This window comes from Astyanax mexicanus, chromosome 16, assembly GCF_023375975.1.
Source record: "Astyanax mexicanus isolate ESR-SI-001 chromosome 16, AstMex3_surface, whole genome shotgun sequence".
Taxonomy (NCBI): domain Eukaryota; kingdom Metazoa; phylum Chordata; class Actinopteri; order Characiformes; family Acestrorhamphidae; genus Astyanax; species Astyanax mexicanus.
Window position 1 is genome coordinate 38,064,253 of NC_064423.1, and position 13,937 is coordinate 38,078,189.

A 13,937-nucleotide genomic window follows, 5' to 3' on the forward strand; every position below is an offset into this window, starting at 1 on the left:
TGAATTTAGCTTGATACAGTCAGAAAATTAAACTGCTCAATATTACACTGACCGTGAATCTTTAGATTTTTATATTAGTCTATTTTTGTGTCTTGTAACACAAATCTGATGGTGTTATCCAACTTGCAAAATGCAAAAAAGGAAAAATCAGAAAAGAAAGAAAATATATATATTTTTAATTTCTCCTGAAATTCTGATTGTAAGGGGCAAAGATGGATAAAATGAAGTGTAATGGGATGTGTAAGAGCTATAGACTAGTAGCTCTTCAGCCCAGAGGATTGTTGAACCCTACTGCAGAACAGTTGATCTCAAAGCAGGTAAACCCAAGAAGAAAGGAAAAAATAAATAATTAAACACATCGCTCCCCACGCGGGATCAAACTTGTGTCGTCAGGGTTATAATGCTCCACTACACTACCGCTGCCCTGGCTAGTATATTGGGACACAGCCAGGAAAAACCACCCTTATAAAGAGATAGGGATCCCAAGAACAGGCAGAAAAACGAGAACGGGTGGAAACTAAAATCACTCAGAGCGAAACAGAGAGAGACGGGGGGGGGGGGGGAATGTAAACAAAAGCTCACCAGAGGTGTATTGTATTATTATAGTTCATTGCCACAACCTCACAGGCCAGATGTTTCATGCTTGCGGGCCACATCTGGGCTTTTGGGTGCGACTGGCTGACACTAGTGCCTCTAGTGGCCACAATAAAAACAGCAGACAGTGTAAAAAAGCAAATGCAGCAAATGCAGACACACTGAACACACAGTGTTCACGTCTAAATATGAGCACTAAATGTATCAGGTCATAACTTTAGCCGCGCTGTAAAGCACAGCCGGGCAGTAAAGTGTGTGTAAAGTTTGACATTAGTGTTTTCTACAGCTGAGTGAGTCATGTTTACCTGCCCGAGCCCTCCCCTTAATGATTCTCTCCACACTGATAAGAGCATAGCAAACATGCAGACTCAAATCTCAGCTTCTCTCTCGCTGGCCTGACCTAGAACAACAGGTTTAAGAAGAATCTTTCACTTAAAACAGTCAGAATAAGGATACGAAACTTTTACAAAAAAAAAAACTTTTTTAAAAAGTCCTAAGACCCTGTTTAAGACTCTAATCGCTCCCTGTCAATGCTCTTCCTGAAAGTCACAACAGATAGATGATCAGCGGAGAGGAGAAGAAGAAAGGAAGTAGTTAAGCTTCAATCCAAAGGTCTTCTTAGCGCTAATACCACAGGAACCCTGCGACGCCTGAGCCGAAAGCTTGGTGATTCTGAGGAACAGCAGGAATGACCTGAATCAGAGGGTGTCTCTTGATTGGCAGTGTCATTTAGACTGGATAAAGCAGAACTCTGCACCACAACTCTACTGATCCAAACGGTTCCACTGGATCAGGATCACAGCACCATGAAGATCTCAGAGACTTCCCTGGACCTGGGCTCCACAGATTACGCTGCCAGCTTGGACCCAAGCTACACCATGCTGGAGTTTGATAGTTTGAGGGTGCTGCCGGTGGAGACAGGTAAGAATACGCTGTAATAAATGGATTTAGATACTTTGTTTAAGTTGAACCCACTGGAGACAAAGTATAGAAAAATATTGCTGGGCCTGTCACGATAATTACATTATCGATTTATCGTTCAATACATCAAATTAAATAATAATGTATTTATATAGCGATTTTTACAGATGATGTTGCAAAAGAGATTAACAGAGAAGTGTTAAAACAAAACAATTTTTTCAGACTAACAAACACATTTTAATATTAGACATAGATAACGTGAGTAAATATAGAAAGCAGTTTTTGAGTATTATAATATATCGTCAAGTATATCGTTATCGCAAAAATACCCTGAAATATCGTGATATTATTTTAGAGCCATATCGCCCACCCCTACTAGGAAAAATAATTTAAAGTATTTTTTCATTGTGAAACGTCTTCTGCCTGCCTTAATTAGTACTTAGTAATCAACATGTAATCTGAAAATAGTTTATATCACATATTTATTACCACCCCCTGCAAAAACTCAACAAAATTGCTGTTATGTTACAATATTATTTAAACTATTGTGTTTTATATATTGTATTCGTAATGAGTTAGTAATGAAATATCCTGTTGCTTGTTAGCATTTTTTGGGGGGGTTCAGACATCTTTTGGATAATTAAACATGCACCAGATCAAATTAACCCCAGAACTTTTAAGGCACATTATGCAACACTAGTAAGGGACAGGGGTGTTGCCATGTTTTACTTCTAATTTAGCAGGTCTTGACGCTAGGCAGCAAGACCTGTAAAGCTAAGCTTAGCTAAGTTAAGTAAACAAAACTGTAATTCTTCAAATAAAAAAATAAAAAATTCTTATAAAGTTAAACAAGCACTGGATGTTAATCTACACAGATTTCTCTTCTAAAAAACTGTTTATTTGAGTGAGTAAAGCACTTCTGTTTATTTACAATAAACTTAGATTTGCAGATTTCCACTAAGGCTAGCCACAGTTAGAGTGTTTCGGTAAGCCAAGGTGATATTAGCTAGCGGTTTGTCCTATGTAGCTTGTTTTAACATGGTAAACACGCAGACTACAGTCTGATATAGTCCCCTCTAAACCGTGAAATAGCTAGCACTTAGCGCAGTTATCAGCTAATGCTAATGCTGCTCCAGTCTCGAGTCTCTGTGCTGGAGAACTAAACTAAAACTCCTGTATAACTCTATACTTCAGTGGAGTGGCTTTACTGCTCCTTAATACCTGACTGGTAGAATTCATACATAAGGAGCACCGGATTATACAGCACACTGATGATTTTTGGGAAAATTTTAAGTGTGCCTCATAGTCCAAAAAATATGGTACTATCAAGGCTAATATATTAGACGTCAGACAACTTTTAAATAAATGTTAAAAGTCAATATAGACCCACATGAGTTTATATATATTAAGATGAACAGCCACACCAACAACGGAAGTGTAAAACTGTACAAGTACATGACCTCAATCATTTTTACTAACCTTGATTTTGCCCATTGTGTTTTTCTAAGCTATGAGACTCCATTAACTTGAATGTGCTAATGTTCTGTCTTCATTTGAAAACATTGATTGAATTATTCATATTTTAAAATGTTATGTCTATTTAATTTCCAGTGTATGAATTATGGGTGGGCGAAATGGCTCTAAAATAATATCACGATATTTTTGAGGCAAAACATAAAAAATGGTATACTCATTTCAAGAATTTTGCACTGTAACAAAATCTACCTTATAGTTTTATTTCACGTACAGTACCAGTCGAAAGTCTTCTCATTCAATGTGATTCTTCCTTTCTATGATTTTTTAATAGTTAATATTGAAGGCTATATTAAAGCTATACAGGAACACATGTGGAATTATTCTGTAAGTATAAAAAGTGTTAAACAATCCAGAATATGTTTTATACTTTAGATCCTTCTAAAGTATCAGATTTATCTTTGAGGACAGATCTGAAGGAAGGAGTTCCTGGAGGTGCTGAACAATAGTTTTTTTTTTCTTCACGCTGTGAAGCTCCAGCTCATCCCAATTAAATCACCTCAAATCACCATCTCAGTTAATCAGGTTTAGATCAGAGGATTAATGTGGAGGACTAGAACACTATTTTACTGTTTACTATGTAATTCCATATGTGTAATTGAATTGTTTATGTCTTTAATATTAATCTACAATGTAAAAAATTAATTAAATAAAGAAATAAAGGAAAACACTGGATAAGAAGGTGTGTCCAAACTTTTGACTGGTACTGTAAGTGTAACAGTTTGAAATATAAAAAAAAAGGAACATAAACTTTTGTCTTTTCAAAACGGTAACCTACCAAAACCTGTTTTTTTTTTTTTAGAAAATAATAAAAATATAACAATAGAACACGAGAGGGAGTGTGTTATCACGAATAACATCACGGCTGTGATCCGGTTGCAGGCACGAGCCGAAGGCGAGTAGATCATCACAGCCGTGATGTTAATATGGACTTTAATATGGACGGTGCCTTCCGCCAAAAAGTAGTTCCACCACAACTTAACTACAAAACGGTGTACAAAACGGTGTTCAGGCAGACTAACACCACGAAAGTTAGCTTGAAAGCAAACTTGGGAATAAGTGAAGATGATAACATTAGGAGCGTAAAATAACGCTAATACTCTCCTCTCCTGCTCTGTGGAGTCGTCTTCAGGTGAAAGCTGTGCATTTTTTGAGACTGTGGGTAGGTGACCGGAGTCAAGCTATCCGCGCTTCGGAAATTCCCAGTCAGCGTGGTTTCTTTAGCTCAGTATTAACTTAGTTTAGCCTAGCCTGGCTGGTTAAGTTATCGTTCTGGCTGTCAGACGGCATTAGCCAAGCGATTTTCCTTCCCTTTTTTCCACGAGTCAGTGCTGCGGGCTGAGGGCAAGTGTGCCGCGGCTGAGCGCTAGCCTGTGCTAAGCTAACGCTGCTGCTGGTGCCGGTGAAGGCGATGATTCAAAACTGTACTGCGTATTTACGTCGTTACTCGGCAACGCGTCGGCGGAGTGATACAAGTTTAGTGTGAGAAGGCCGTGATGTTATCACGAATATCATCACGGCTAGAACACTTCTCAACCAATCAGATTGTGAGGTCGGAACTAACTGTTGTATAATAAATAATGAAACATACTAGATATTACTGTGTAATGATATATTGTGTACAAAATTGAATAGCACATCCTGAGCCTGAATACTCTTAATTATTAAAAGTTCTATAAAAGGGTGTAACTGCATCATTAAAGAAGAATACCATCAGTATATTAGTGGTACAATTTGTTTTAAAATGACAATTTTAAAAGTACTGCCAATAGAGTGGGACTCTATAGAGCAAATAAACATTAACTTTTTACCACCATGTTAAATCTAATACCAGGTTGTGGTATAGAGGTGTAAAAGCCCTTACCGCAGTATTGAGCTGTAGAACAGAGAAACTGTGGTCTCTGCAATGATGGAGCTCCAGCTAATCCTTTTGGAATGTGAGTTGGGGATGAGTTGGGATAATGTGCTGATCATCCAGCATTCCTGAAAAGTAAAGACAGTTACTTCAACAAAAACAGGATTTCAGAAGATAAAATAAACATACAGTATACAGCTCTGGAAAAAAATTAAGAGAGCACTTCAGTTTCTGAATCAGTTTCTCGGATTTTGCTATTTATAGGTTTATGTTTGAGTAAAATGAACATTGTTGTTTTATTCTATAAACTACAGACAACATTTCTCCCAAATTCCAAATAAAATATTGCCATTTAGAGCATTTCTTTGTAGAAATGAGAAATGGCTAAAATAACTAAAAAGTTGCAGAGCTTTCAGAAATCAAATAATGCAAAGATATTCAAAATTTGGTGGAATAAACTTCGATTTTAATCACAGTTTTCATGCATCTTGGCATCATGTTCTCCTCCACGAGTCTTACACACTGCTTTTGGATAACTTTATGCCTTTACTCCTGGTGCAAAAATTCATCCATCATCCATCTTCCCCTCGATTATATTCCAGAGGTTTTTAATTTGGTAAAATTAAAGAAACTCATTTTTTTTCCAGAGCTGTATATAGGTTAAGCTGCAGATATTTCTGCAGTGTATACATCAGCTCCGAACACATTAATATCAGCATCATAAATCAAAAGATTTAAGGATTCGGACAAAATTAGCTGCTCCAATTCCTCTGATGTTACATTTCAGCCAAACCATTACGGAGCTCGGCCTTGCTGTTCTCTCAGGGGGTCGTTTTGATTGAGTGATACAGCATATGAGCTAAACACATGCACACAGATGCAGACACACACCAAAGCTTTGGGTTTCAAGGCAGTCTGTCTGCTGCATGTCTGACGACCCACTGGTGGGGAGTTTGGAAGCTTTGAGGCTCCAGCCAAGTAGGCCATGCATTAAACTGCTCTCAAATTTAAGCTCTTTCACATTTGGGAATGTTTTGGCCGGTCTGTCATGATGCGAGACATCATCAGATGTCAGAATGTCCTAGTTCTAAATAAAAAATGAATACTGAAACATCACCACATGACGGATTACACCACAGATCAACAATAAAACAGTAAAATCAGAAGTATTATACAGGTTGTTACCACCTCTATCCATCTGTGCTGCATTACATTAGTCATACACACAGAATTGTCCAACTTCAATATGTGGACATGTCCCAAAAAACATGAGCATTTGGTCAAATTGTGACATCAGCTGAGACTCGGCGTCGACCATTCAGAATTGGGCCCAATGTAGTTAATACTTGTGGAGTAGCAAATGGAGAGTTGGTAGGTCAATTCCTATATTATACTCAGTAACCGGGTGCTGGTAGATGCAGCTTGGGCAGATTCCCATTTTATACTCAGCAACTGAGGTGTTACACATGCAGCTCAAGCTGGTACCCATACTATACTCTGCAACCAGGGTGTTGGCACATGCAGCTTTGGTATACTCGGTAACCAGGTTTTGGCACATGTAGCTTGTGCTGATTTCCTTATTATACTCAGCAATTGTGGTGCTGGCACATGCAGCTTGGGCAGATTCCCATATTATTCTTGGCAACCAGGGTGTTGGCATATGAAGCTTGGGCAGATACGTACATTATTCTCAGCAACTGGGGTGTTGGTATATGTGGCTCTGGCAGATACCCAAATTATACTAGGCAACCGGGGTGTTGGCACATGCAACTTGGGCTGATTCTCATGTTATACTCTTTTACTGGGGTGCTGGAAGATACAGCTTGGGCCAATTTCCATATTATACTTGGCAACCAGGGTGCTGGCACATGCAGCTTGGGCAGATATGCATATTATACTCAGCAACCGGGGTGTTGGCACATGCAGCTTGGGTTGATTCCCATATTATACTCAGCAACCGGGGTGCTGGCACATGCAGCTTGGCAGATATGCATATTATACTCAGCAACCAGGGTGTTGGTATATGTGGCTTGGGCAGATACGTACATTATTCTCAGCAACCGGGGTGTTGGTATATGTGGCTCGGGCAGATACCCAAATTATACTTGGCAGCCGGGGTGTTGGCATATGCAACTTGGGCTGATTCCCATATTATACTCAGCAACCAGGGTGTTGGAACATGCAACTGGGGCTGATTCTCATGTTCTACTCTTTAACTGGGGTGCTGGAAGATACAGCTTGGGCCAATTCAAGTTCAAAGAGTTTATTGTCATGTGCACAGTAAGAAACAAGTTTCCTCGTACAATGAAATTCTTTCTTTGCCCCTCGCCAAGTATGCCGCATAAAGATAAAAATAGAAAATATACAATAAAGAAAGAATAAAAAACAAAATATAAATATTAATTAGTGTTAACTTTACATCCATGATGGAAATATATACATGAAAGCAGTAATGGGGTATGGATATTATTTACAAGTAAGTACATGTTATCTACAGCAGTGGAATATGAAAAAAGTGCAAAAGGTTCAGTAGTGCAATTATAAAATTTTGCAAAGTAAAGTAATCATGTGTCTCTGAGAAATGTCCTTGACATGTAAACGTGTAGAGAGTAATGTGAATGGTTATTTCTGAGGTAGGTTCAAGAGTCTGGTAGCAGTGGGGAAGAATGAGTTCTTTAGCCTGGTGGTTTTGCATTTCACACTTCTGTACCTCCGGCCTGAAGGCAGAAGAGTGAACAGTCCATGCTGGGGGTGGGTAGAGTCTTTGAGGATGGAGGCAGCTCTCCTGAGGACTCTCTGGTGGTAGATGCTCTGCAGAGAGGGCAGTGGAGTTCTGATGATCTTCTCCGCAGTCTTTACCACTCTCTGCAGGCGTGTACGGTCCGTCGCAGTAGTGTTGCCGTACCACACGGTGATACAGTTGGTCAAGAGGCTCTCAATAACACAGCTGTAGAAGTTGCAGAGTATCTTGGGAGACATCCTGAACTTCCTCAGCCTCCTCAGGAAGTACAGCCGCTGTTGAGCCTTTTTGACCAGCTGTGTGGTGTTCAATGTCCAAGTGAAGTCCTCACTGATGTGGATGCCCAGGTATTTAAAACTGTTCACCCTCTCCACTTCAAGCTCCCGGATGAACAGTGGCTGATGAGGTCTCCTCTCCCTCCTCATATCCACTATCAGCTCCTTCGTCTTGTCTGTGTTGAGGGCGAGGTTGTTGTCCTCACACCATGACACCAGTCTTGTCACCTCCCTCCTGTAAGCCGCTTCATCTCCGCCACTGATACGTCCTATCACTGCGGTGTCATCTGCAAACTTCAGGATGATGTTGTCCTTATGGGAAGCGACACAGTCGTGGGTGAACAGGGTGTAGAGGATAGGGCTGAGGACACATCCCTGTGGGGTGCCTGTGTAAGTGGTGATACTGGCTGAAGTCCTGTCTCCAATCCTGACAGACTGAGGCCTGCCAATTTCCATATTATACTCGGCAACTGGGGTGTTGGCACACGCAGCTCAAGCCGATTCCCATACTATACTCGGCAAACAGGGCGTTGGTACATGCGGCTTTGGCCAATTCCTATATAATACTTGGCAACTGGAGTGTTGGCATATGCAGTTCAAGCTGATTCCCATAATATACTCGGCAACCAGGGTGTTGGCACATGCAGCTTGGGCAGATACCCATATTATACTTGGCAATTATACGTGGCAACCAGGGTGCTGGCACATAAGATAGGATACATTTTATGCCACTGCACAATGTACAATGAAATTAAGCAGCCATCCTTAAGGTGCTTAAAACATACAATAAGTAAGATGAACTAAGAAAAACTGTAATAAACAAATATACAGCTCTGGCCAATTCCCATATTATACTCAGCAAACAGGGTTTTATCTTGGGGCACGGAGCACTCTCAGGCCAGATGTGAGACAAGTGATGCAACTCAGGCTTGGCTTGAGGTATCGACTGATTTTTTGCAATCCCAGGTTTCCATGGTGTTTGGATAGGCAGAATACACTGTAATGCATGGATATAATATCTGGTAAATTATCAAAATATCATAACAAAGCTAACCTAACACAATGCAGAAATGATTAACTGAGACATGAAAAAATGATATATTTTGGCTGGATTTACCATAAAAGGCTGTTTAAATCAGTTTTGGAATACTCTAAGATCTTAAGCTTTAAGTTTTTTTGGAAAACTGAACAATCTAAGATAATCTACATTTATTGGGAGGTTTAAAAGCAATGCTATCAACTCAGGTGTGACGTAATTCCCAGCTCCGACATCCGAGGTAAATGTAATGCAGCATGACTTCTAAAAGGCCAAAAAAGGCCCCAATCACTTCTTCCTGTTCATGCTCTCCTCCTCAATCTCATTTTCTGTAATCATTAAGGGTCTGTTCTGCTGAATCAGGGAAGCTCTGCCACTTTGCGAGATGCATCTACTGGCAGTAACGTTACTCCTTTCAGGGCACAGCTTCGAGCTGGGTGGCAGATGCATTGTAATCTCTTAATTCAATTCAACTACCCTCTGAACTCGAGCTGCGTTCAGGACACAAAAGTGTAATCCCTCTCTGCTAAATTTACAAACTCTAAGTGGGTAATTTACATACATTACCAAAGAGAGCCATTGTCCCCACTGTGCTTTTGACGGTCAATGCTTTAGCTAGCAATGTGCATCACATTCAATCCTGAATAGAGTGCCATTTAATAGCCTATATATAAGGAGATTGAATTAAAACAGAGCCAGTGGCGCAGAATTAGCAGGAAAATGGCTGCAGACGTCAGCTTTCCACTGACCTGTAACTGCTTTAATTAAATAGGGAGTTTCTTCTTTCTCCAAGTAATAAGCAACAGCACCTCACAGACCTAGTTCAGTACCATGTTCTTTAGAAGTAGAAGATGTTGGAGCTGGAAATGATGTCACAATAATATCAATGGTATTATATTGGTATCAGTTGATTATTTATTTTTTAGTATCATCACCATCGGGATGATGCCTAAATTTGGCCGATATTTTAAACCGATACTTTCTGACGTATTTGTTGTATGCCGGAAGAACCAAGCAACCCTGATCTAGCTAAAAAAAAATGGCAGAACTACATTAAAATCAGTTTTTTTTATTTTACCTGTTTATTAAAAAAGAGGGTTTAAAGCTGTGACAAGTCTATATAAGAACCAGATTTTCTAATTCTGAGGAGAAACCTTCCATTTAATTGTTTGCATTTAATCGTTTCAAGTTGGTTGAAAGCTAAAAAGTTTATTAGAGTATCTTTGATTTTACCAAATTAAAAACCTCTGGAATATAATCAAGAGGAAGATGAATGATCACAAGCCACCAAACCACCAAACTGAACTGCTTGAATTTTTGCACCAGGAGTAAAGCAGCATAAAGTTATCCAAAAGCAGTGTGTAAGACTGGTGGAGGAGAACATGATGCAGAGATGCATAAAAACTGTGATTAAAAACATCACAGGGGTTTTCCACCAAATATTAATTCCTGAACTTTATTAATATGAACTGGTTTTCTTTGCATTATCTGAGATCTGAAAGCATATTTTTTGTTATTTCAGCCATTTCTCATTTTTTCTCTAAATGAGAGAGAAATGTTGAGAGAAATGTCGTCTGTAGTTTATAGAGCTGATTATATATATATATATATATTATTTTTTTTATATAAGTAAAACATTATATTTACCATAATTAACATTTGATTGATACTATATCTAATTATTATACCTCATATACTGTTGTTTATGGTTACCTAAGCTAGCTAGTTATGACAATTTACTTAGAGCTTATTATTTAAAAGTCTTCAAAAAAATGTTTCCAGTAAAACAATTATTTTTACCATAATTAATATTGGTATAATCAGTGTTTAGCATAACATATATAATTATTCCATATATAATTATTTTTGTTCTGCTGTTCATGGTTAACTTCAGATAACTAGTTATGACAATTTACATATAGCAAATGAATTAAAAGTATTTTCTAATTCTTTCCAAGTAAAACATTATATTTACCATGATTAATATTTGATTGATACCATATCTAATTATTATACCTCATATACTCTTGTTTATGGTTACCTAAGCTAACTAGTTATGACAATTTACTTATAGCTAATTATTTAAAAATCTTTTCAATTTTTTTCCAGTAAAAATTATCTTTACCATAATTAATATTGGATTAATCTGTATTTAGCATAGCATATTTAATTATTATGCATCTTATACTGTTGCTAATGGTTAACTTAGCTAGTTATAATAATTTACTTAATTTACTTAATTAATAAAATTTTCCATCCTTTTTTTCCATCTTTAATGCATAATTAATATTGGATTAAATTAGCATATCTAATTATTAACCATATCTAATTATTATGCCTCTCATACTGTAAATCATGGCTTACTAAAGCTAAACAACTAATTATGTCAATTCTCTTGTAGCTAATTAATTAAAAGTCTTTTTCTAACTTTATTTCCATTATTACACTTGTTCTTGTTTTTGTCTATTCTTATGTTATTTAGTTAGCTAGCTAACGACACTCTAACGTTATATGTTTTCTGTGGGCACGCTAATTAATACTAAACAAACATTTTTTTTTATCTTTTCTTGAAGGAAACTGACCAAATAAGCTACAATAAATTAAACAAATAATGAGTATTACCTGTTGCAGACTTCAGAGTTCAGTTTGTAAACGTTAAATTAGTTAAGTGGTCCTTTTCGATGTACAGGTGAGGTATATGTTTATTACAGAAGCTAACACGCTAGCTAATTAAGCCCAGGTGAATAACACAGGTGTAGTCCAAGCTCCACACCGCTTTAAAACGTTTTTTTCTCTACAGGTAATCTTTAAAACAGGTTAATTTGCCCCAAAACTTAACAGGAAGCTTAGTAAGACTTAATTTTACTTCAGGATAAACACACACTCACTCAGGAGCAGCAGAAACACGCATATTTCCACACGGCGTCGCTACAAAGTTTCTCCATATTTCTAATCTCCTGCTTTAATTCAAACATAAAACGGTTCTCAAAGAGTCGACTCTTCGGTTTCAAACATTTGTGAATCTGTGAATCGATTCCAAATAGTTAGATTCGACTCCAGGACCGACCTCTTATTTTCATTGGCTGCAACACGAAATATCCCGGCACTATGGAAGACGAAAAATGACATAAGAACAAATAAATGCACATATAAATGAATAATACAACCAAAAATAATTGTATAGATGAATTAATTCATTAATATTTTATTTATTTATTTATATATTTATTGATTGATGTTTTTCTACATTTATTTATTTATTTATTTATTTATTTATTTATTTATATATATATATATATTTCTGCCTTTATTCATTTATTCATTTATTATTTTAACGTGTATTTATTTATTCATTTATTTCAACATTTCTACATTTAATTATTTATTTTCACATTTCTTTATTTATATATTCCTGCATAAACTGGTTGCTTCTGTCTGATTCACCAGTTGACCAATCCTGCTTTAGAGCGAGAATAGGACCGCCTACCTAATTAACATACAAATGCAGATACAGAAATACAAATACAGAAATAAATAAATTAATGAATAAATAAAAAATGTTGAAATAAATAAATGAATAAATGCAATAACAGCCCCAAATAAAAGTTCATGCATGAAAATATGGAAATATATTCCTGATATAATTTTAAGTGTATGACAAAATGTATTTATTAATTAATTTATTTATCTATACAATTGCTTATGCATGTATGTATTCATACTTATGTTATTTTTCGTCCTCCTTATACAAAGAGACACAAACATCTAAAAAAAATCTACACTGGAAGGACTGGGATTAATCAGTCATGATTCTTGTTATAAAGAACTAATTTGGAAATAAAAAATGATTTTTTTAACTCTAAAACAGGCGTATGTTTGTGATAAAAAAAATGTTTTATCTTGTCGAAAGTCTGTTTACTAACACAAATCCAGCATTCTGATGTTTTTGCACTATTCCATTTTGAAAACAGCTATGGCATTTTAAACAGTAATTAAATTAATCAAATGAGTGTGAATAATCTCCCAGCTCCACCTACAACTAAATGGTCTTTTTTCTAAATGTAACGGAAATTTTTCAGGTTTTCCTAGAGTGACCTCAAACTGTGTTCACACTTCGAGGAAAGCTGTAAACTCAGGGTGTATCGATTATATTCGGGTCCTTTTTGACCTTTAGGACAAGAGAAGCATACAGAACGGTTGAAATAAAAATAGACGAGTGCAAATAACCCTTTAAAAAGGCAATGACCCGTTTTTGTCTGTGCCCTTTTACCCACTTTGGACATTTTGTACGTAAAGCTAAACTTGAACATCAGGCTCCAATAGGCTGAACGAAGTGTCTTAATATTGCCAAAAAGCATCATAGCTAAGCCTGTTAGGATATGTCTCTTGTTTTATAGATTCTTCTTCTTTATTATTCTAACTTCTTTAATTTCCAGTTTTTATGGATCAATAAAATTGCAACATTTTATAATTATTAATTGTCCCAGAAATAATTACAATAAACAAGATCATTCTAATCTGACGACAATTGTATCCCCTTAAAAAAAAAAAAATAATAATAATAATAATGCATTTTCAGACAATACAAATAAAATATATTCATAACATAAATAAAACTATGGTAATAGGACCCCCTCGCTAAGTAAACATATAGATAATATAGATCATTTATTTAAAATTATTTATTTAATTTAAAAATAAAAATAACCACCACTGCTTTAGCATTATTCCTAACTAATGTTTTCCAGCTGTATAATTCATTAATTCATTAATTCATTGTAATGTTATTTTTTGTCACAAAATTTCACAGAACACAACATACATTTTGTGTTTATTTATTTTTAACAGTCAGTTGTTTTTAATAATCAATTAGTATTAACTGTCCCAGAAATAATTGCAATAAATAGTATCATTCTACATTGATGACAATTAAATATCCCTTTAAAAATATCTAAAAAAGAAATAATAATAATGATGATGCAA

General features: G+C 36.4%; 1 protein-coding gene across 1 annotated transcript in view; it reads left to right on the forward strand.

The window, feature by feature from the left end:
• The first annotated feature begins 950 nt into the window (after positions 1-950).
• Positions 951-13,937, forward strand: part of hnf4b (hepatic nuclear factor 4, beta) — a 33,927-nt gene continuing 20,940 nt past the window's right edge. The window contains exon 1 of the mRNA XM_022670084.2: positions 951-1,515. Coding sequence (XP_022525805.2) covers positions 1,401-1,515 — 115 coding nt within the window. The 5' untranslated portion in view covers positions 951-1,400. The remainder of the gene's footprint in view (positions 1,516-13,937) is intronic.